This window comes from Stegostoma tigrinum, chromosome 28 (assembly GCF_030684315.1).
Source record: "Stegostoma tigrinum isolate sSteTig4 chromosome 28, sSteTig4.hap1, whole genome shotgun sequence".
NCBI classification, from domain to species: domain Eukaryota; kingdom Metazoa; phylum Chordata; class Chondrichthyes; order Orectolobiformes; family Stegostomatidae; genus Stegostoma; species Stegostoma tigrinum.
The window spans coordinates 38,565,769-38,587,868 of record NC_081381.1 but is presented as its reverse complement, the minus strand read 5'-3'; the positions used below and the strand labels follow the sequence as shown (position 1 = coordinate 38,587,868).

Sequence of the window (22,100 nt, the reverse complement as noted above, 5' to 3'; positions counted from 1 at the left end):
GAAGAGGTGACCAAGAAAGTAGATGAAGGTAGATGTTGAGTGTATACACTTTACCAAGCCCTTCAACAAGGTTCTGCATGGTAGACTGGTTAGGAAGGTTAGAATATATTGGATCCGGGGGAACTAACCAGTTGGATACAAAATCGTCTTCGAGGTAGGAGAAAGAGGGTGGTGGTAGAAGGTTGTTCAGGCTGCAGGGTTATCTCATAAAGATTGGCATTGTGTCCATTGTTGTTTGTCATTTATATAAACAATTTGGATGAGAAGATAGACGGCATGGTGTGTACGTTTGTGAGGATGATACCAAAATTGTTGGTTCGGTGGACAGCGAATGTTACCAGCAAGTACAACAGGATCTTCATCAATTGACCCAGTGGGCCAAGGAATGGCAGATGGAGTTTAATTCAGATAAATGTGAGTTGTTGTATTTTGGTAAGACAAACCAGGATAGGACTTATACAGTTAATGGTAGAGCCTGGTAAGTGTTATTGAACAGAGAGACCTAGGGGGTGCAGGTACACAGTTCCTTGAAAGTGGCATCACAAGTAGACAGGGTGGTAAAGAAGGTATTTAGCACATTTGACTTCATAGATCAGAGCATTGAATAACGGAGTTGTGATGTAGTGTTACAGCTGCAAAAGACATTGATAAGGCCACGTTTGGAATACTGCATACAATTCTGGTCACCATGCCATAGGAAGGATGTTATTAAACCAGAAAGGGTACAAAAAGACTCTTTTATTTATTCATTCACAGGATGTAGGCATCACTGGCTAAGATATTACTGAGTCTGGAAGGTTTGACTGATAAAGAGAGGCTGGATAGGCTGGGACTTCTTTTTCTCTGAAGTGAAGGAAGGTGAAGGGTGACCTTATAGAGGATTGTAAAATCATGAGGATCATGGATAGGGTGAATAGCAAATGTATTTTCTGCAGGGTAGGGGAGTCCAAAACTAGAGGGCAGAGATTTAATGTGAGAAGTGACAGATTTAAAAGGGAGCCAAGGGGCAATGTTTTCCACTGCGGGAGTTGTGAGAGGATGTGGTACAGGCAGGTACAATTAAAACATTTAAAAGACATTTGGACAGGTACATGGATAGGAAAGGTTTGGAGGGATATGAGCCAAATGCAGGCAAATGGGACTAATTCAGTTTAAGAAACCTGGTCAGCATGGATGAGGTAGGGCTTAAGGGCCTGCTTCGTTGCTGTATGAATTTGTGACTTTACGACTCTAAAAGCCCAATCTGAAAAATTTTAGGATATTCATTATTGAATCTGATGAGCTCAATCGACGAGGCACCCCAAATTATTAATTTATACTTTGGAAAGATACCACAACCAATGAATATGAAGGCAGAAGCAGGACCAGCAACAAATCCAAGAGCAGCAGCAGACAGGCATGCAGGACAAGGAGCAATGAACTCAGGGAGAGGTGACAAACACAAATTCCCCTAGCGTGCGTGGGATCTGCAGGAAGACCAAAGTTTCCTGACTCCAACTCCATGAGCGAAGTGCAGTGCCAATATAGGCCCCATGGACACAGTGACAGAACTGTGCTGGATACTGAAGCAGAAACTGAAGGCTTCAGGGGTGGGAGGTCATCCCGTCCTGGTGGCTGAGAAGGTCACTGCGGTACTGAAAGTCTATGAGACTTGTTTCTCCCAGGAAATGATTGGAAATCTGTGTGTGATTTCTCAGTTGTGACAAATGCATCAGGTCAGTGAACAATGCCATCTGTGGAAGGTCACATAGGTTCATTTTGCTTCTCCAAGATGAGGTGAGTGCTGAAGCCAGGGCAGTTGGATTTGGTGATAGAGCTGCGTTTCCTGGAGGTGCAGTGTGCTATCAACTGCACACATGTAACACAGAGAGCTGTATCATAATTCCGTGTAATTCATCAACAGGAATGGATTCCATTCAATTAATGTGCAAGTAATCAATGGTCATAGAACATAGAACATAGAACATTACAGCACAGTACAGGCCCTTCGGCCCTCGATGTTGTGCCGCCTGTCATACCGACCTCAAGCCCATGTAACCTACACTATTCCATGTACGTCCATATGCTTATCCAATGACGACTTAAATGTACCTAAAGTTGGCGAATCTACTACTGTTGCAGGCAAAGTGTTCCATTCCCTTAGTACTCTCTGAGTAAAGAAACTATCTCTGACATCTGTCCTATATCTTTCACCCCTCAATTTAAAGCTATGCCCCCTCGTGCTCGCCGTCACATCCTAGGAAAAAGGCTGTCCCTATCCACCCTATCTAACCCTCTGATTATTTTATATGTTTCAATTAAGTCACCTCTCAACCTTCTTCTCTCTAATGAAAACAGCTTCAAGTCCCTCAACCTTTCCTCGTAAGACCTTCCCTCCATACCAGGCAACATCCTAGTAAATCTCCTCTGCACCCTTTCCGAAGCTTCCACATCCTTCTTATAATGCAGTGACCAGAACTGTACACAATACTCCAAGTGCGGCCGCACCAGAGTTTTGTACAGCTGCACAATAACCTCTTGGTTCCGGAACTCGATCCCTCTATTAATAAAAGCTAAAACACTGTATGCTTTCTGAACAACCCTGTCAACCTGGGTAGCAACTTTCAAGGATCTGTGTACATGGACACCAAGATCTCTCTGCTCATCTACACTGCTAAGAATCTTACCATTAGCCCTGTACTTTGCCTTCTGGTTATTCCTACCAAAGTGCATCACCTCACACTTGTCTGCATTAAACTCCATTTGCCACCTCTCAGCCCAGCTCTGCAGCTTATCTATGTCTCTCCGCAACCTACAGCATCCTTTGTCACTATCCACAACTCCACCGACCTTAGTGTCGTCTGCCAATTTACTAACCCATCCTTCTACGCCCTCATCTAGGTCATTTATAAAAATGACAAACAGCAGTGGACCCAACACCGACCCTTGCGGTACACCACTAGTAACTGGTCTCCAGAATGAACATTTCCCATCAACTACCACCCTCTGTCTTCTTTCAGCAAGCCAATTTCCGATCCAAACTGCTATATCTCCCACAATTCCATTCCTCCGCATTTTGTACAATAGCCTATTGTGGGGAACCTTATCGAATGCCTTGCTGAAATCCATTTACACCACATCAACCGATTTATTCTCACCTAGCTGTTTGGTCACCTTCTCAAAGAATTCAATAAGGTTTGTGAGGCACGACCTTCCCTTCACAAAACCGTGCTGACTATCCCTAATCAATTTATTCTTTTCTAGATGATTATAAATCCCATCCCCTATAACCTTTTCCAACACTTTACCAACATTGGTTCTGATTAAATGTTTCAAAGCAATTCACCTGTTCCAAACCACATGTTGATGGACTTTCCAAGGTATGAACTCTCCTGGATACCTTCATGGATACCAGCCTATGTGTTATCTTACTCAGTGTAGGTCTGGTAGGGATCTTCAACTGTCTCGGGTCTGCAAGCCAGCAGCAACTACAAGGTTTACTGGTCAGGATCCTAAAGAAAATTTTAACCACTTGGCTGAGGCTTGGCTTTGTTCTGGGGTTTTGCAGTGGGCTAACCTAGAGTTCCTTTGAAAAGAATATGTCCTAAGTGAGGCTATGCAATTAGCTTCACTCAAGCGGTGTTTCCCAAGCTCAGTCAGACTGGCAAGGGTGTCCACCTCCATTGGAAAACCCTGCAAATGATATGCTCCACTTGCTGCATTTTCTAATTATAAAGCCAACTGTAGTGCCTGTTTGAAGTCCACTTGGGCTTCATTGGTAGGCGTTTTTGCACAGTTACGTCATTAATCCCTTATATGAAATGGTTTCTAAGCATCTCGTTAGTGGTTAAACCAAAGTCACATGCTTCTGCCAGTCATCTTAACCTGGTTAAAAATCCTGACACGGATTCCCCGGTTCTCAAATTACTGAGTAAAAATGATAGCATGTCAGAATCAGAGGAAGCTTAGAGTTGTAATACTTCTTCACTATATCTATCAATTCATGAAAAGTTTTAGTATCTGATGCCTCTGGGAAATCAGGCTCCTAATAACAGAAAAGGCTGTGGCTCCACTGGCTGTTGGGAGAATTATTTGTTGCTTTTCATCTGCCATGATATTGTTTGCCTGCTAAAAATAATGCATTCTTTCCATATAACAGGCCCAGTCCTCGGAGGCAGGGTCAAATGAGTCAAACTTCCTAAGCAACGGCATGACGTAAGAAATGTTTACACCGACTCAAAGACAACTGTTTCTTCAGGGTTGTGCCTTACTCTCGCCATTGCTAAAATAACTCCACAGAGACCACCAAGTCATCTTTTATTTATACATGAACAGTCCTTGACTTTAATACTGCCTCTTCAACATCAGCTATCAGCTTGCCAGAATCTCTGAAACTCCTCTTTTTACCTTTTGGCCAAGGCTCCCTGATTGGAACAGATTCCTATTCAGGGAATTCATTCAGTGATATCCAGCTGGCTGACCTCATCACAATCACTACCGTTACATTAAACTTCCTGATTATCTGCTGCATCTGTGTGCTAGCTTTCTGTGATTCGTGCACACATAGGCTCAAGTGCCTTTGTGTTGTAGCTTTTTGAAGTTTTTCTCCATTTACGTAACACTGTTCTACCATTTCTCTTCCGAAATGAACAAATTCACATCATTCCATATTATACTCCATATGCTAACTTTTTGCCCATGTCCTTAATCTGTCAACATGTCTCTGTAAGCTGTTTATGTCCCTCTCACATTAGCTTTCCACCTATTTTTATGTCTGCAAATTTGGCTACAGTATATTTGTTTCCTTCCTCCAAGTCATTAATATATATTGTAAATATTTACAGTCCCAGCACTGATCTCTGTGGAACCTCACTGGTTACAGGGTGCCAAACTGAAAAGAACCCCTTACTCCCATCAGCTGTTTCCTAGCCCATTAACCGATTCTCGATCCATGCCAATATACTACCTCTGAAAACACAGGCAATTATCTAATGACTTAAGCATTTATGAGGAACCTTGGTGAATGCCTTCGGAAAGTCTAAATACAACATATCTACTGGCTCCCCACCAGCTATTTTGGCTCAGACTTCCTTGAAAAGCTCAAATAAGTTAGTCAAACACAATTTCCCTCTTGTTATGCCATGCTGATTCAGCTTGATTATATTATGGTTTTCCAAATGTGCTGCAGATGTAGACTGGAAAAGGAAACAAGGATGAATTAGTGTCAAATTACATCTGAATAATAAACAGAGAGGGAAGAAGAGTATAGATTGAGGGAGAGTGGACAGGAGCAAGAAAGGAAAAGTTTACAAAATTTTAATTTTAAATTTAAAAAGCTTCTTACAATGACTTATTACAGGAATGAAATTCTACTTTTTCAATTGTTCTTTTTCTGGTTTTCCAAGATTGAATGGCTATGCAGAAATTTCTTGAAACTCATCGAGAGATTGACACCAAGATCCCATTTTTACTAGACCAACAGTAAAGTAGAACCATTCAGAAATAGATGCTGATTTGTAATTCGTTACATGTCTCTTTCTTCCCACAGACTGCTGCAATTTTTTTAATGTAAGCATCATTTTGTTAGCATCTTCTTAATTCAATAGGCAATGTTCCTGCATCCAAATCTTAATTCAGTTTGGACTGGTAATGGTTCTGCTCTGAAGATTGCCAAAATGCTATGTGAAACAAGTTTGGACAATCTCAATTTAGTTTCAGTTGAACAGAAGACCAACATATCTCATACCGATGTGTTCGAACAAAGAACAAGAAAACAATAACAGCACACAATTTTATGACGTAAAAGCAAATCAAATGTGTTACACTGATAAAAAGGAAGATTGAAACAGATCGGGCAAAGTTAACAGTTTAGAACTGGATTGTTCACATTAAGCAACTGTGAACTTAATGTGGTCACCACCACAATGATTAACAAAGTCTTATCTCGTAACTGAAATGAAACTGTATCCTTACATAGGATTAATCAATGTGTAAACAAATTTTTATCTGTGGTACTTCTACAGATTGCATTTATCTACTAACACATCTACTTTCAAAATTAAATAACATATTTCAATGAATCACTAATTTTGAAAAAGTATCAATTGAGGTCATTTGCAGACTGTTAATGCTTCTTGGAAATACATGCCTGCTATCCAGTCAGTTGCAATGACTTGTACATTACTGAACACTCTCCTGTCCCTGGTGCATTTGAGGGTTCAGGAGTCTTACAAAGCTGATTTCTGAGGCACAAGGGTATTCACTAGGACAATGACCCATGACGCCATTGTGGAACCCTCTGACAGTTGCAAAATGCACATGTAATGCTGTCTTTCCCAAAAAAACAGACTGTAATGGGTCAAAGAATAATGCTGTTGAAGTTGCAATTCCACTACTTGTACAGTTGTGGAGGCCCTCCAGTATAAGCTGGACAGAGTGTGCTGCATTTTCCTGGTGTATTGTTCCCTGAATAATTGATGCAGGCAATGTTGCAATATCCTCAATGTAACTGGGAGAATGGGGCCAGTCTTCCAAGGAAGAGAATGAGGACATGGAGACGGGTTCGAGTAGGTTGTCATTCTTCATAATAGAGATCAGCTGTGATTGGAGCTCCAATACAGACAGAACCTCATTGACAAAAATTTACTGGAAATTACTGGAGAAACCTAGCAGGTCTCGAAGTATTTCTAGAGAAAAATCAGAGTTAATGCACCATGTCCAGTGACCGTTCTTCTCTTCTGACAAAGGGTCACTGGAAACAAAACAGTAATGCTGTTTTCTTTCAGCGATGCTGAGTTTCTCCGGTAGTTTCTGTTTTTGTTTGCTTCAAAGATGGCTTATGGGCAAGGGATACTGGTTGAATAGCAGATATCAACTGAGTGACAAATTGTTCTGAGAACAATATATATAATAATGTTGGGGCAAAAATTACGTGCAACAGATGCCAAAGTGGTAGGGTTGTTACTAACGAGGCGGGTTTGGTAAGATAGGATGAAAAATCTCGCTAGGCCTCATGGCATTAAACTCTTCAAAAAAACTTGATGTAACTCTGACCTGGCTATAAAATGGTCATTTTCAGCCCAGGAAAATTGACATAATAAATTTGTTCTAAATAAATGTGCAGTCTCTAGCTGGAAACTGCAGGAACCTAGGAGCTACTGTATGGTGGACAATATAGTAGGTATTGTTATGGCTGGGAAGACATTTTTATATTAAGGATTATGTAAAAAACTGCAAAGGATGGAACTTTTGGATATTTTACAGATTGAAAAGGATATCTTGGAAACAAAGTCAACAGTTTAATGTGTGTGAGAGGAGAGATAATGGGAACTGCAGATGCTGGAGAATCCAAGATAGCAAAGTGTGGGGCTGGATGAACACAGCAGGCCAAGCAGCATCTCAGGAGCACAAAAGCTGACGTTTCGGGCCTAGACCCTTCATCAGAAAAGGGAGATGGGGAGAGGATTCTGAAATAAATAGGGAGAGAGGGGGAGGTGTACTGAAGATGGTTAGAGGACACCACCCACACCCTCCACCTCCTCCAGAACTTCCAATTCCCCAGTTCCCAACACCTCATTTTCACCATGGACATCCAGTCCCTATACACCTGCATTCCCCATGCAGATGGTCTTAAGGCCCTCCGCTTCTTCCTGTCCCGCAGACCCGACCAGTCCCCCTCCACTGACACCCTCATCCGCCTAGCCGAACTCGTCCTCACCCTCAACAACTTCTCTTTCGATTTCTCCCACTTCCTACAGACGAAGAGGGTGACCATGAGTACCCGCATGGGCCCAAGCAATGCCTGCCTCTTTGTAGGTTATGTGGAACAGTCCCTCTTTTGCACCTACACTGGCCCATGATGCTATTGTGGACACCACCTCTTCCTCCATTACATTGATGACTGTATCGGCGCTGCCTCATGTCCCAAGAGGAGCTCGAACAGTTCATTCATTTCACCAACACCTTCCATCCCAACCTCAAGTTCACCTGGACCATCTCCAACACATTCCTTACCTTCGTGGACCTTTCTGTCTCCATCTCAGGCAGCCACCTACAAACCGATGTCCATTTCAAGCCCACCGACTCCCACAGCTACCTAGAATACCCCTCCTCCCACCCACCTTCATGCAAAAATTCCATCCCCTACTCCCAATTTCTTCGCCTCTGCCGCATCTACTCCCAGGATGAGGCATTCCACTCCCACACATCCCAGATGTCCTCGTTCTTCAAGGGCTGCAACATCCCCTCTGCAGTGGTCGAATGCCCTCGACCGTGTCTCCCGCATTTCCCGCACCTCTTCCCACACACCCCACCCTTGCAATAACTGCCAAAAGAGAATCCCCCTCGTCCTCACATACCACCCCACCAACCTCCGGATACAATGCATCATCCTCCGACAATTCCGCCATCTACAACCGACCCCACCACTAAAGACATTTTTCCAACCCCCACCCTTGTCTGCCTTCCAGAGAGACCACTCTCTCTGTGACTCCCTTGTCCACTCCACACTCCCCTCCAACCACACCACACCCGGCACTTTCCCCTGCAACCGCAGGAAGTGCTACACCTGCCCCCACACCACCTCCCTCACCCCCATCCCAGGCACCAAGATGACTTTCCACATCAAGCAGCTGTTTACCTGTACATCCGCCAAAGTGGTATACTGCATCCACTGTACAGGGTGTGGCTTCCTCTACATTGGGGAAACCAAGCGGAGGCTTGGGGACCGCCTTGCAGAACACCTACACTCGGTTCACAGTAAACAACTGTACCTCCCAGTCGTGAACCATTTCAACTCCCCCTCCCATTCCTTAGACGACATGTCCATCCTGGGCCTCCTGCAGTGCCATAATGATGCCACCCGTAGGTTGCAGGAACAGCAACGCATATTCCGCTTGGGAACCCTGCAGCCTAATTTCACAAGCTTCAAAATCTCCCCTCCCCGTACTGCATCCCAAAACCAGCTCAGCTCGTCCCCGCCTGCCTAACCTGTTCTTCCTCTCACCTATCCCTTCCTTCCACCTCAAGCCGCACCTCCATTTCCTATGTACTAACGTCATCCCGCGCCCTTGACCTGTCCGTCCTCTCCGGACTGACCTATCCCTTCCCTACCTCCCCACTCATACTCTCCTCTCGACCTATCTTCTTCTCTATCCATCTTCAGTCTGCCTCCCCCTCTCTCCCTATTTATTTCAGAATCCTCTCCCCATCTCCCTTTTCTGATGAAGGGTCTAGGCCCGAAACGTCAGCTTTTGTGCTCCTGAGATGCTGCTGGCCTGCTGTGTTCATCCAGCCCCATACTTTGCTATCTTAGTTTAATGTGTGTTATGGTTTACCTGCTGTTTACAAAAAAAATCAAGTGACTTTGACAAAGAGGCCTGCAAATCTTTGTAGATAGAGATTGGGATTATGACTTTTATTTGCTGGAGAAAGCTGGTTTTGAAAAGATTATGAACGTGTCTACGCTAACGAGTGCCTTGCAACACTTTCTGTTTTCCTGTTTAACACACCAAGTGGTTACTAAGGAAGAAACACGAGAAAATGTCAATGTTTCTCCCTCTTTATCTCAGCCGACATCCAAAGAACTGGATAAAGTTTCCAAATATCAGTATTCCTTAACAACCAATAAATCTTCAGAAACAGATCTGTGACCATTTTCCAAAGACTCAATCCACCTTGATCTTCAATGCAAACTGAAATCTTCCATCAGTCTACGGCTGTCAGCAATTCAATTTCAATGACAAAGAATGCAGCGACCAGTGAGGAGTTGAAAAGTTACATTCTTTGTTTTCAGACCCTTAGCAAACAGGGGTGTTTTTACTTTTGAAAAACAACAATCTCTGCAGAGGCTGCTGTCTTAATGTGCTGTTTGTGTGTGGTCGGGATTAAGGGGATATATTTATATATTTTATTTTTATTCTGCATAATAATTTAGAAATTAACTAGTGTTTACTTGTATTAATGATATGTTTTGTGTAACAATAAATGGATTTGTTTGAGTTCATTAAAATTGCTTTTATTCTGCATATGGCTACAAAATTCAGATTGACTGGCCATTTTGTGATTGAATCAACACATTTATACAAATGGTATGACTAGTGAAGTAGTGGGTAATTTAATACCGAAAAACATATTTCATAAAGGTTTTCATTTAAGTCTTATCACATGTCAAAACGTCTTAAATTCCATGATATACTTGAGGTGCAGAAGCGATATTAGACACAAAGATGCAGTTGTTTAGCTGTGACCTTAGCAGTCCACATAAAGAATGTTTATCATGAAGGCTTTCTGCACATAGAAGTGTGTCAGTTTTCTTTGGAAAGGATTTATTGTTTATTATTTGTTTGTTGTCTCGTGCTGACTTAAATACTGTGGTTTCTGGGAAATTGATGTTTTCCTTGTCTGTTGTGGCTTTGGGTTTAAAACAGTGGTGATTATTGGGATGTTGATGAATTTTTCTAATCCTGCTTTCATGAGAGTCTAAATATCCCAAGTATCATCAGAAATATAAAAGGCAGTGTAACTATGATGTGCTCCACTACCTAATAATAAGAGTTCATGAGACTGAGAAAGGTGCACCTGAAAGCCAGGAGGTAGTCCCCAAAAACCAGAAACAGAAATATCAGCAGGAGCCCTAAAAAGGAAAAAAAAACATTTTGAACTCTGAGACAACAAAATGTGAGGCTGGATGAACACAGCAGGCCAAGCAGCATCTCAGGAGCACAAAAGCTGACGTTTCGGGCCTAGACCCTTCATCAGAGAGGGGGATGGGGTGAGGGTTCTGGAATAAATAGGGAGAGAGGGGGAGGCGGACCGAAGATGGAGAGAAAAGAAGATAGGTGGAGAGAGTATAGGTGGGGAGGTAGGGAGGGGATAGGTCAGTCCAGGGAAGACGGACAGGTCAAGGAGGTGGGATGAGGAGGTAGGTAGATGGGGGTGCGGCTTGGGGTGGGAGGAAAGGATGGGTGAGAGGAAGAACAGGTGAGGGAGGCGGAGACAGGTTGGACTGGTTTTGGGATGCAGTGGGTGGAGTGGAGGAGCTGGGCTGGTTGTGTGGTGCAGTGGGGGGAGGGGACGAACTGGGCTGGTTTAGGGATGCAGTTGGGGAAGGGGAGATTTTGAAACTGGTGAAGTCCACATTGACACCATTAGGCTGCAGGGTTCCCAGGCGGAATATGAGTTGCTGTTCCTGCAACCTTCGGGTGGCATCATTGTGGCACTGCAGGAGGCCCATGATGGACATGTAATCTAAAGAATGGGAGGGGGAGTGGAAATGGTTTGCGACTGGGAGGTGCAGTAGTTTGTTGCGAGCTGAGTGGAGGTGTTCTGCAAAGCGGACTCAAAGCCTCCGCTTGGTTTCCCCAATGTAGAGGAAGCCACACCGGGTACAGTGGATGCAGTATACCACATTGGCAGATGTGCAGGTGAACCTCTGCTTAATGTGGAATGTCATCTTGGGGCCTGGGATGGGGGTAAGGGGGGAGGTGTGGGGGCAAGTGTAGCATTTCCTGCGGTTGCAGGGGAAGGTGCCGGGTGTGGTGGGGTTGGAGGGCAGTGTGGAGCGAACAAGGGAGTCACGGAGAGAGTGGTCTCTCCGGAAAGCAGACAGGGGTGGGGATGGAAAAATGTCTTGGGTGGTGGGGTCGGATTGTAAATGGCGGAAGTGTCGGAGGATGATGCGTTGTATCCGGAGGTTGGTGGGGTGGTGTGTGAGAACGAGGGGGATCCTCTTGGGGCGGTTGTGGCGGGGGCGGGGTGTGAGAGACGTGTTGCGGGAAATACGGGAGACGCGGTCGAGGGCGTTCTCGATCACTGTGGGGGGAAAGTTACGGTCCTTGAAGAATTTGGACATCTGGGATGTGCGGGAGTGGAGTGTCTTGTCGTGGGAGCAGATGCGGCGGAGGCGGAGGAATTGGGAATAGCGGATGGAATTTTTGCAGGAGGGTGGGTGGGAGGAGGTGTATTCTAGGTAGCTGTGGGAGTCGGTGGGCTTGAAATGGACATCAGTTCCAAGCTGGTTGCCTGAGATGGAGACTGAGAGGTCCAGGAAGGTGAGGGATGTGCTGGAGATGGCCCAGGTGAACTGAAGGTTGGGGTGGAAGGTGTTGGTGAAGTGGATGAACTGTTCGAGCTCCTCTGGGGAGCAAGAGGCGGCGCCGATACAGTCATCAATGTACCGGAGGAAGAGGTGGGGTTTGGGGCCTGTGTAGGTGCGGAAGAGGGACTGTTCCACGTAACCTACAAAGAGGCAGGCATATCTGGGGCCCATGCAGGTGCCCATGGCCACCCCCTTAGTCTGTAGGAAGTGGGAGGAGTCAAAAGGGAAGTTGTTGAGGGTGAGGACGAGTTCGGCTAGGCGGATGAGGGTGTCGGTGGAGGGGGACTGGTCGGGCCTGCGGGACAGGAAGAAGCGGAGGGCCTTGAGGCCATCTGCATGCGGAATGCAGGTCTATAGGGACTGGACGTCCATGGTGTAGATGAGGTGTTGGGGGCCAGGGAATTGGAAGTCCTGGAGGAGGTGGAGGGCGTGGGTGGTGTCATGGACGTAGGTGGGGAGTTCTTGGACCAAGGGGGAGAAAATGGAGTCCAGATAGGTGGAGATGAGTTCGGTGGGGCAGGAGCAGGCTGAGACAATGGGTCGACCGGGGCAGGCAGGTTTGTGGATTTTGGGAAGGAGATAGAAACGGGCCGTGCGGGGTTGGGGAACAATGAGGTTGGAGGCTGTGGGTGGGAGGTCCCCTGAGGTGATGAGGTCGTGAATGGTGTTGGAGATGATGGTTTGGTGCTCGGGTGTGGGGTCACGATCGAGGGGGCGGTAGGAGGTGGTGTCGGAGAGTTGGCGTCTGGCCTCGGCGATGTAGAGGTCAGTGCGCCATACTACCACTGCGCCACCCTTGTCTGCCGCCCACCCCGACACTCCCACCGCCGACGGAATCCCGCCCACGGCCGACGCCGACGGAACCCCGCCCACGGCCGACGACCTCATCGCTCCGCCCACAACCTCCACAGCCGGCAACCCCAGAAAAGACAGCCACACTGAACCCTGCCGCATCTTCACCATCCCCCCAGACCTCCCACTGACTGAGGACGAACGGTCAGTCCTCAGTAAGGGGCTCACCTTTGTCCCCCTACAACCACACATCAACGAATACCAGTCACGATTGGACATAGAGCAGTTTTTCCGCCGCCTTCACCTCCATGCCTACTTCTTCAACCGGGAACCTAACCCTCCCTCCACTGACCCCTTCACCCGCTTCCAACACAAGTCCTCCTCCTGGACACCACCCCCAGACCTCCTACCCTCCCTCGACCTCTTCATCTCTAACTGCCGTCGAGACATTAACCGCCTCAACCTCTCCACCCCTCTCACCCACTCCAACCTCTCCCCTGCAGAACGGGCACCCCTCCGCTCCAACCCCAACCTCACCATCAAACCCGCAGACAAGGGTGGCGCAGTGGTAGTATGGCGCACTGACCTCTACATCGCCGAGGCCAGACGCCAACTCTCCGACACCACCTCCTACCGCCCCCTCGATCATGACCCCACACCCGAGCACCAAACCATCATCTCCAACACCATTCATGGCCTCATCACCTCAGGGGACCTCCCACCCACAGCCTCCAACCTCACTGTTCCCCAACACCGCACGGCCCGTTTCTATCTCCTTCCCAAAATCCACAAACCTGCCTGCCCCGGTCGACCCATCGTCTCAGCCTGCTCCTGCCCCACCGAACTCATCTCCACCTATCTGGACTATATTTTCTCCCCCTTGGTCCAGGAACTCCCCACCTACGTCCGTGACACCACCCACGCCCTCCACCTCCTCCAGGACTTCAAATTCCTTGGCCCCCAACACCTCATCTTCACCATGGGCGTCCAGTCCCTATAGACCTGCATTCCGCATGCAGATGGCCTCAAGGCCCTCCGCTTCTTCCTGTCCCGCAGGCCCGACCAGTCCCCCTCCACCGACACCCTCATCCGCCTAGCCGAACTCGTCCTCACCCTCAACAACTTCCCTTTTGACTCCTCCCACTTCATACAGACTAAGGGGGTGGCCATGGGCACCCGCATGGGCCCCAGCTATGCCTGCCTCTTTGTAGGTTACGTGGAACAGTCCCTCTTCCGCACCTACACAGGCCCCAAACCCCACCTCTTCCTCCGGTACATTGATGACTGTATCGGCGCCGCCTCTTGCTCCCCAGAGGAGCTCGAACAGTTCATCCACTTCACCAACACCTTCCACCCCAACCTTCAGTTCACCTGGGCCATCTCCAGCACATCCCTCACCTTCCTGGACCTCTCAGTCTCCATCTCAGGCAACCAGCTTGTAACTGATGTCCATTTCAAGCCCACCGACTCCCACAGCTACCTAGAATACACCTCCTCCCACCCACCCTCCTGCAAAAATTCCATCCGCTATTCCCAATTCCTCCGCCTCCGCTGCATCTGCTCCCACGACAAGACATTCCACTCCCGCACATCCCAGATGTCCAAATTCTTCAAGGACCGCAACTTTCCCCCCACAGTGATATAGAACGCCCTCGACCGCGTCTCCCGTATTTCCCGCAACACGTCTCTCACACCCCGCCCCCACCACAACTGCCCCAAGAGGATCCCCCTCGTTCTCACACACCACCCCACCGACCTCGGATACAACGCATCATCCTCCGACACTTCCGCCATCTACAATCCGACCCCACCACCCAAGACATTTTTCCATCCCCACCCCTGTCTGCTTTCCAGAGAGACCACTCTCTCCGTGACTCCCTTGTTCGCTCCACACTGCCCTCCAACCCCACCACACCCGGCACCTTCCCCTGCAACCGCAGGAAATGCTACACTTGCCCCCACACCTCCCCCCTTACCTCCATCCCAGGCCACAAGATGACATTCCACATTCAGCAGAGGTTCACCTGCACATCTGCCAATGTGGTATACTGCATCCACTGTACCCGGTGTGGCTTCCTCTACATTGGGGAAACCAAGCGGAGGCTTGGAGACCACTTTGCAGAACACCTCCGCTCAGTTCGCAACAAACTACTGCACCTCCCAGTCACAAACCATTTCCACTCCCCCTCCCATTCTTTAGATGGCATGTCCATCATGGGCCTCCTGCAGTGCCACAATGATGCCACCCGAAGGTTGCAGGAACAGCAACTCATATTCCGCCTGGGAACCCTGCAGCCTAATGGTATCAATGTGGACTTCACCAGTTTCAAAATCTCCCCTTCCCCAACAGCATCCCTAAACCAGCCCAGTTCGTCCCCTCCCCCCACTGCACCACACAACCAGCCCAGCTCCTCCACTCCACCCACTGCATCCCAAAACCAGTCCAACCTGTCTCCGCCTCCCTAACCTGTTCTTCCTCTCACCCATCCCTTCCTCCCACCCCAAGCCGCACCCCCATCTACCTACTAACCTCATCCCACCTCCTTGACCTGTCCGTCTTCCCTGGACTGACCTATCCCCTCCCTACCTCCCCACCTATACTCTCTCCACCTATCTTCTTTTCTCTCCATCTTCGGTCCGCTTCCCCCTCTCTCCCTATTTATTCTAGAACCCTCACCCCATCCCCCTCTCTGATGAAGGGTCTAGGCCCGAAACGTCAGCTTTTGTGCTCCTGAGATGCTGCTTGGCCTGCTGTGTTCATCCAGCCTCACATTTTGTTGTCTTGGATTCTCCAGCATCTGCAGTTCCCATTATCTCTGATACTATTTTGAACTCTGATTCAGCTCATACAAAACTATGCTGCTCATATCCCATATTGCAGTAATTCCTGATCATCCAAAACACTTGACTTCACCAACCTATACTGGCTTCCATTCCCCCAGTGCTGTAAATTTAGGATTGTGATTTTCCCAAAGGCATTTCAGTCAACTAATGGTCAGAATGAAGGTCTATCATCCAATTAAAGACAGCCAGCAAAGTGGTAATTAGAGACCTTACAGCTTGAAAGTTCAGTCAGCAGTAATGGTAGATTAGTCATGTCAAGGGTACCTCATCAAGGGCACCTCCTTGATACTCCCCCTCCAACTTTTTGAAACTCATTAATCAAGAAATAGGTTTAATGGATAGGTCACGAGTGATTGGCAGAAAGTAGCGCATTTTTCAGAAAGTGTAAAAGCTAATAGGATTTGTTATAGGCTGTTGTTTCATTCTAAAGCATTTGGAATAATCCAGCAGGTTACCTCTAAAAACAAATAATACTATGTTTTAATCAATCAAGTATAAACTCAAATTGAAATTTTTGTTACTCATGCCTTTTCAGTCAAAAGGAAAGCATGTTAGGTTTCATTTTAAAGCTCTGATTTTCTGAATCTGGTACAAATTGCATGGTTCACTGATGTAGAAAATTGGGATATATTTAGATTCATAGAATGATGCAGATGGACAAATCTTCAATGCAACATTTGCTCTTTAAAGAAATTGCACCATCATGACTAATTAGTGATCATTAACTTTTTATTTCCCCATGGAAGGTAGTTTTCCTTTGAATAGTTTTTTCAGCTTCTGACAAGACATGATGGAAGATAAAATGTCTCCATGATTAATATCTAAACTGTTTACCATAACTATTAGCAGCAGAGACCGATAGATGATGGCTAGACCGTCCCTGCAATTGTATTAAAAATTAATAGCAAACATTATAAAGTAAAAAACCATACATCACCTAAAACACTTATCCAAATCAGCTCTTAACTCTTACAAACTTACTCACTTATTGATCGGGGTTAGATGAAAACTTACCATGAATATCTGCCAACTTTTGCCCCATCCCATCATAGTAAATCCTTCCACCTTGTGCTGTTGGAAAAAAATAGGTCATGAGCGAACTGGGAGGTGAGCAATAGGAATATGAACCAAGCGGCATGTCCTTGAGGACTTCATGAGGTTTCCAGCAAAATTCTCGAAACCTAGGGTGGTCCATGACTTTCTTCTCAATATCGTGAATTGTCAGCAAACGTTCTTTTGTGAAGATATTCCTTTCATCATCACCTCTTGCTAGAAATACAAGCTCCATCCTCCATAGTGCATGTGTCTGAGTATCTCCATTAATGTAAGTGTTTGGATAGCTCATGTGTGTCACTGCTCTTGTTTTCCGCATTTTGTATCTGTCTTGGCTCTTCTTAGTCGCAGGTTGTGAGAACAAGTCTCTTTTGCTCAACTGAATTCCATCAGGCCCTTGGGCTTCACCTGATTTGTAAATAGTTTTGCCATGGGAGGCATCGACTAGCTGAGAAGAATTATTGTGCAGTTTTTGCAGCTCTTCGATGATGAGTTTCTCTAAGGTGGCAGATGTGTACTCGGCCAAATCACGTCTGTTCCTGCCCCAGGACCCAAACTGTGATTTTAAAGCAAGGGTCAGTGCATCAAAGCGCAGTGAGGATATATGGTTACGAATCTCAAAGGCATTGTAGGATATATCAATATCAAGGGCAGAACAACGTAAAAGCATAACAACAGTCAGAATTGTTGGGATTATGCAACCTATTACTAATATTAAGGCAGTGCAATATGGGTTAGTAAATATCCACCCAATGATTCCCCAAAAACCTTTAACTTGCAAATCATAGAATAATCTTTTAAAGTTACAGTGACATTTCTTGCACAGGCTTTGACCTCTATAAGAGTTTACCAACACGTTGTCTTCTTCTTCCTCGAGCCACAGATGCTGCACCAAAGGGTCATCATCACATTCCATTTTAGTTTTGCTCTGATGATTGATGTTAGTTGTTGGGGGGTCGGGGGGGGAAGGTCCTCAAGCAAAACTGGAAATTTGATGCTGGAGTCTCCTGTTCTTCAGTTTGTCCTCCAAATGAATTGCCTAATTACAACATCTACAATAGAAAATACAATATAATAAAGTGTATAACTTGCAAAAAATGGTATACAGCCAACCTAAGCATTAAGAGAATTTGGCATATAATTTAAGCACAGTGTAAAATGATTTCTATTAATCAAATCCTAGAGTGACCTTTCCAGATTCCTGGTATAGTTAAAATCTGATAGACATGGCTGGTGTTGGTTAAACTTGAGGGTCACCGTGCCTCTGGCGAGAGAACAGGTTGAGAAGTAGAGTCCTTCGTGATAACATCAGTTAATGCAGGACTACACTGTTGACATCTCTCTGTAATGTAAACCCAGCCATTCAGCCAACACGGCTAACTGACCCCACTATTATAAGTTGAAATAAAACATCCTCATCTTTCTTGTGACAATGCTTTGCTGTCAGATTGAAAAATGTACAAGTGGAAAATCTTCTACACCAAGATATTAGAATCCATTTTATGTGCAAATACATGATAGCATGTGGTCAATTTTCTTTCATTGTACGGGCTACTTGCATTAATTATTTAGAAGAAAATATGCAGTTTTCTTAATTAAAACTTTACAGCAGCTTAAGATGTAAAGCTAATGAGATGTAGGTGGACAAATGAAGGAGAGCTGCATTAGTGTAGGGATTGGGATCAACTGGACAAACAATAGCCATAACAGAGTCACAGTCTTCAGCTCCAGACATCTCTAGCACCACCTGATTGTCAATAGCATTTGTTCCAGATCACTGTAACAAATCAAAGGACTACAAAATTCTGATTCCTGACTATTTAAGGCTATCAAGCCTTCTATTAAAGTATTGGGTTTGTCTGCAAACCTTGAACAGCTAAGGACAGCAGCTTCTACATAGAATGACTTTCCCATAGTTCATGGATGCATAACACACAGGACAACTTGCTAAAGTCGAGGTAGGTGAATCACGAAAAATCTGTGGTTTTGGGATAGTTAGTTATGTACCAGTCCTAATTCCTGATGTGTGCTAGATGAACTGATTTCAATTGGGGTTTAGTTTATAAGGACACAATTCTTTCTCTGGTTGATACCCTCTCATTTGAAATTAAAGAATGGTAGCCAGCATATTGGATGGCATAATGCCTGCCAATGGCCAGGATGGAATACTTCACGTGATCATCTGCTTCGCAGCTACACAACAAGACCTGGTGAACCATGAGTAGAGATCACCTCACATGCAGCAAGCCAGATGTGGGATCTAAGAATCTGAACCTTAATCCCAGCTTTATTGAAATTGCACTCTAGACACAGCTTGATAGGGTACTGGAGAGAGGATTAGTCCTCTTCCCAACAAACTGAATAAGAAAGCCATTCTATCACTGTTGGCCAGCTTAGGTAGAGATCACAGCCGAGACTATTGCTATACCCACATGAAAACTGGATGGGCAATATTGCCACCAAAGGCCAATGATCTCATGATCTCTGCAAGGTTTAGATGTATCATCTGCTTTTTGCAAACTTGCATTCACAAGACCATCACTCACTCTGACTCTGTCAGGGCACTCACGTCTCATCCAGGGTCATTCATTTTGATATCACATCTAGTCTTGTTTGCAATCGCTCCCTCTCAGCAGGATTCATCACATTCTGCTACTAACATTTATCATTGGTGCCTACTCTTCTCGAAGTCAACTTTAATTCTATTACCATTCCCTTTGCCTTTTGCTCTGGGCACAACTACCAGCTGTTCTGCTTGCTTCTCCCTACTTTTATCAATAGCAAAATAAATATCACGCTTCCAGTTCCTTTCAGTTCTGCAGAAGTCATAGCAGATTTGAAAATTTGGTTGGAATCTTATATAGGCTATGTGGTGGGGGGGGGGGGGGGGGGGGGAATAGAAGGATTGGGTGCAATGTCAGTCACAACACTGATTTCATCTCACAATGTCCCTCCTTTGCTCAAGCGGCATGGTGAGATTCAAGCCAGAGGGAGGCAAGTTCCCAACAGACGCGCTTTATTGCTTGCCACAGGTTGTGATTTTACCAAACTTAGTATACACACTAGCTTTTGGGAAAACTTGGCATAGAAATAAGAGCAAATTCTTGGCTGGTTCAACTTGCCATTTGATCCAGGAATCCATGTTGGTTATGGATAAACTGGAGAATAGAGCACAATCCACCAGCATCAGCCACACATACCTTCCTACTTGTACATTGACCCTCCACTTTCAGGGAAGCATCACCACCATCCTGGCATACTCCAATGCACTGATTTACTCCTCTAATCACAATACCACATGTTAACTCTGTCTTTCTCTCTCCACATATGCTGCCTGATCTGACTGTCTCCAAAACATTCTATTTTTATTTCATCTCATCAAGCATAATAGGCTGTAAGCCTTAATGTCATGTGCACCATGTCTATTTGAGGATTCACACCCATTTCATCCACTCATATAACTAACCTTTACTGTCCTCAGTGTTTCTTACTCACTTACTGGGGATGCCTCATCATTTCATATGGTTGGTTAGCTGATTGATTTATTGTCACACGTACTGATGTACAGTGAAAAGCTTTGTTACTGAGCAGTACAGGCAGATCATAGTAAGCAAGGATGTACAGATCAAAAAGACTTAGACAGAGGCGTACAGGTTACATTGTACAAGGTGTGCGCTAGGCGAGATCAACATTAGCAAAATCAGCATTATTTGAGGCTAGAGAGTCGATACATCTGTTCTAATGATGGCCTGAAAGAAACTATTCCTGAGCCTGCTCGTGCATATGTTCAGGTTTCTGTATCTCTGCCTGATGGAAGAACTTGACGGAAATCATTACCGGGGTTACGCTAGATTACAAACTGCTCCTGCATTCATTCACATCATAGTTGATCTTTCTCTTTATTTCATTTCCAGAAAAAAACAGCAGGCTCCTTGCCCCTGTTGATAAACGAATCAAAGAAATCACCAGGGAAGACTGAGCATGCTTATTCGGTGACAGGGAGATGCCAATTCTATAATCAACATTTTGCTCTGCTTTTCTGCAATATGTCAACTCTTCGTTCTGCAAAAGCTTTTTATTTCCATCTTCACAAACCAAATCCCTCTTTTATTTGCAGGCACCACCAGCACCCAGGTAACCTCAGAAAAAGGCCCTTCTCTGCACGACTTCTGAGGAGGAAGTGTATGAACCCTCAGAGGATTCAAAGACACAGCATTCACCTGAACCCTCCACTTAGCACAAGACAATATCCTGACACCAAAGTACTGTGGGTATTTTCATTTATTATTTAATGCTTTTAAAAAGTGGCTTATACAGCGAAAAAAAAACATCTGGGGGTGTAAATTAAACCTCTAATTAAACATTGTGGGAATGTCATGCATACATATGTGAAACTTCAACCAATCCACCTGAGGGGGTTGGGAGGCTAAGAGACAGAAAAAGACTGAGATCTCTTGTTACTATAAAGATAAGTAAAAGCTGATACCTTCTGCTCAACAGCAAGTCTCTGAATCATGGGTTACACCCAAACTACAGACATATTTTGCATTGAGTTCTGAGGAAAGGTCACTCAACTCGAAAGATTAACTCTGATGTCTCTCCACAGATGCTGCCAGATCTGCTGCACTTGTCCAGCTATTTCTGTTTTTTTTTTCTGTTTTATAGCATCTGCAGTTCTTTTGGTTTTTATTCAGGACAACAAAAGGTTCAGCTTTCAGCATGAACACTGGAATTTATTACAGTGAAGTCAGAACTACAGAATCTCAACCAATCTGCAAAACTAAGGATCATGAAACTGATTTGTTGAACTATCCCGTCAATGCTACTGGTAACTTTCACTGCGACTGCTGCAAAATTATACTGTTCACTCTTTGTGGACAATTCAAACACTGGATGTGAGTTTGCTCGCTGAGCTGGAAGGTTAGTTTTCAGACGTTTCGTCATCATTCTAGGTAACATCATCAGTGAGCCTCCGACGAAGCGGATAAATAGAAAGCGGGACATAACACCAGCGCTTTGTTGGAGGCTCACTGATGATGTTACCTAGAATGGTGACGAAATGTCTGAAAACTAACCTTCCAGCTCAGCGAGCAAACTCACATCCAGAACCTCAACCTGAGCTACAAATCTTCTCAAAACTTGCTAATTCAAACACTAATCTGTATATCTGCTTCTTAAAAAACTTTTAGCTTTTGGGCTTGTTTTTAATGAGTATACACGTGTTGTTACTCATTCTTTAGGGTTTAGTAATTAATAAACTCATGCCTTGTTAAATCAAGAAGACCTGGCTGAATTGGCCCTTTTTAAAACATAGGTTTGTTCGGCTTAGGAGAAA

The 22,100-nt window shown here is 45.3% G+C and overlaps 1 protein-coding gene across 9 annotated transcripts in view; it reads right to left on the bottom strand.

Annotated features, from left to right (window-relative positions):
* disp3 (dispatched RND transporter family member 3) overlaps positions 1-22,100 on the bottom strand; it is a 443,035-nt gene that overhangs the window by 224,671 nt on the left and 196,264 nt on the right. For all 9 annotated transcript variants that reach the window (XM_059638085.1, XM_059638078.1, XM_059638077.1 and 6 more), the window contains one exon: positions 16,727-17,817. In XM_059638085.1, coding sequence (XP_059494068.1) covers positions 16,727-17,681 — 955 coding nt within the window. In that variant the 5' untranslated portion in view covers positions 17,682-17,817. The remainder of the gene's footprint in view (positions 1-16,726; positions 17,818-22,100) is intronic.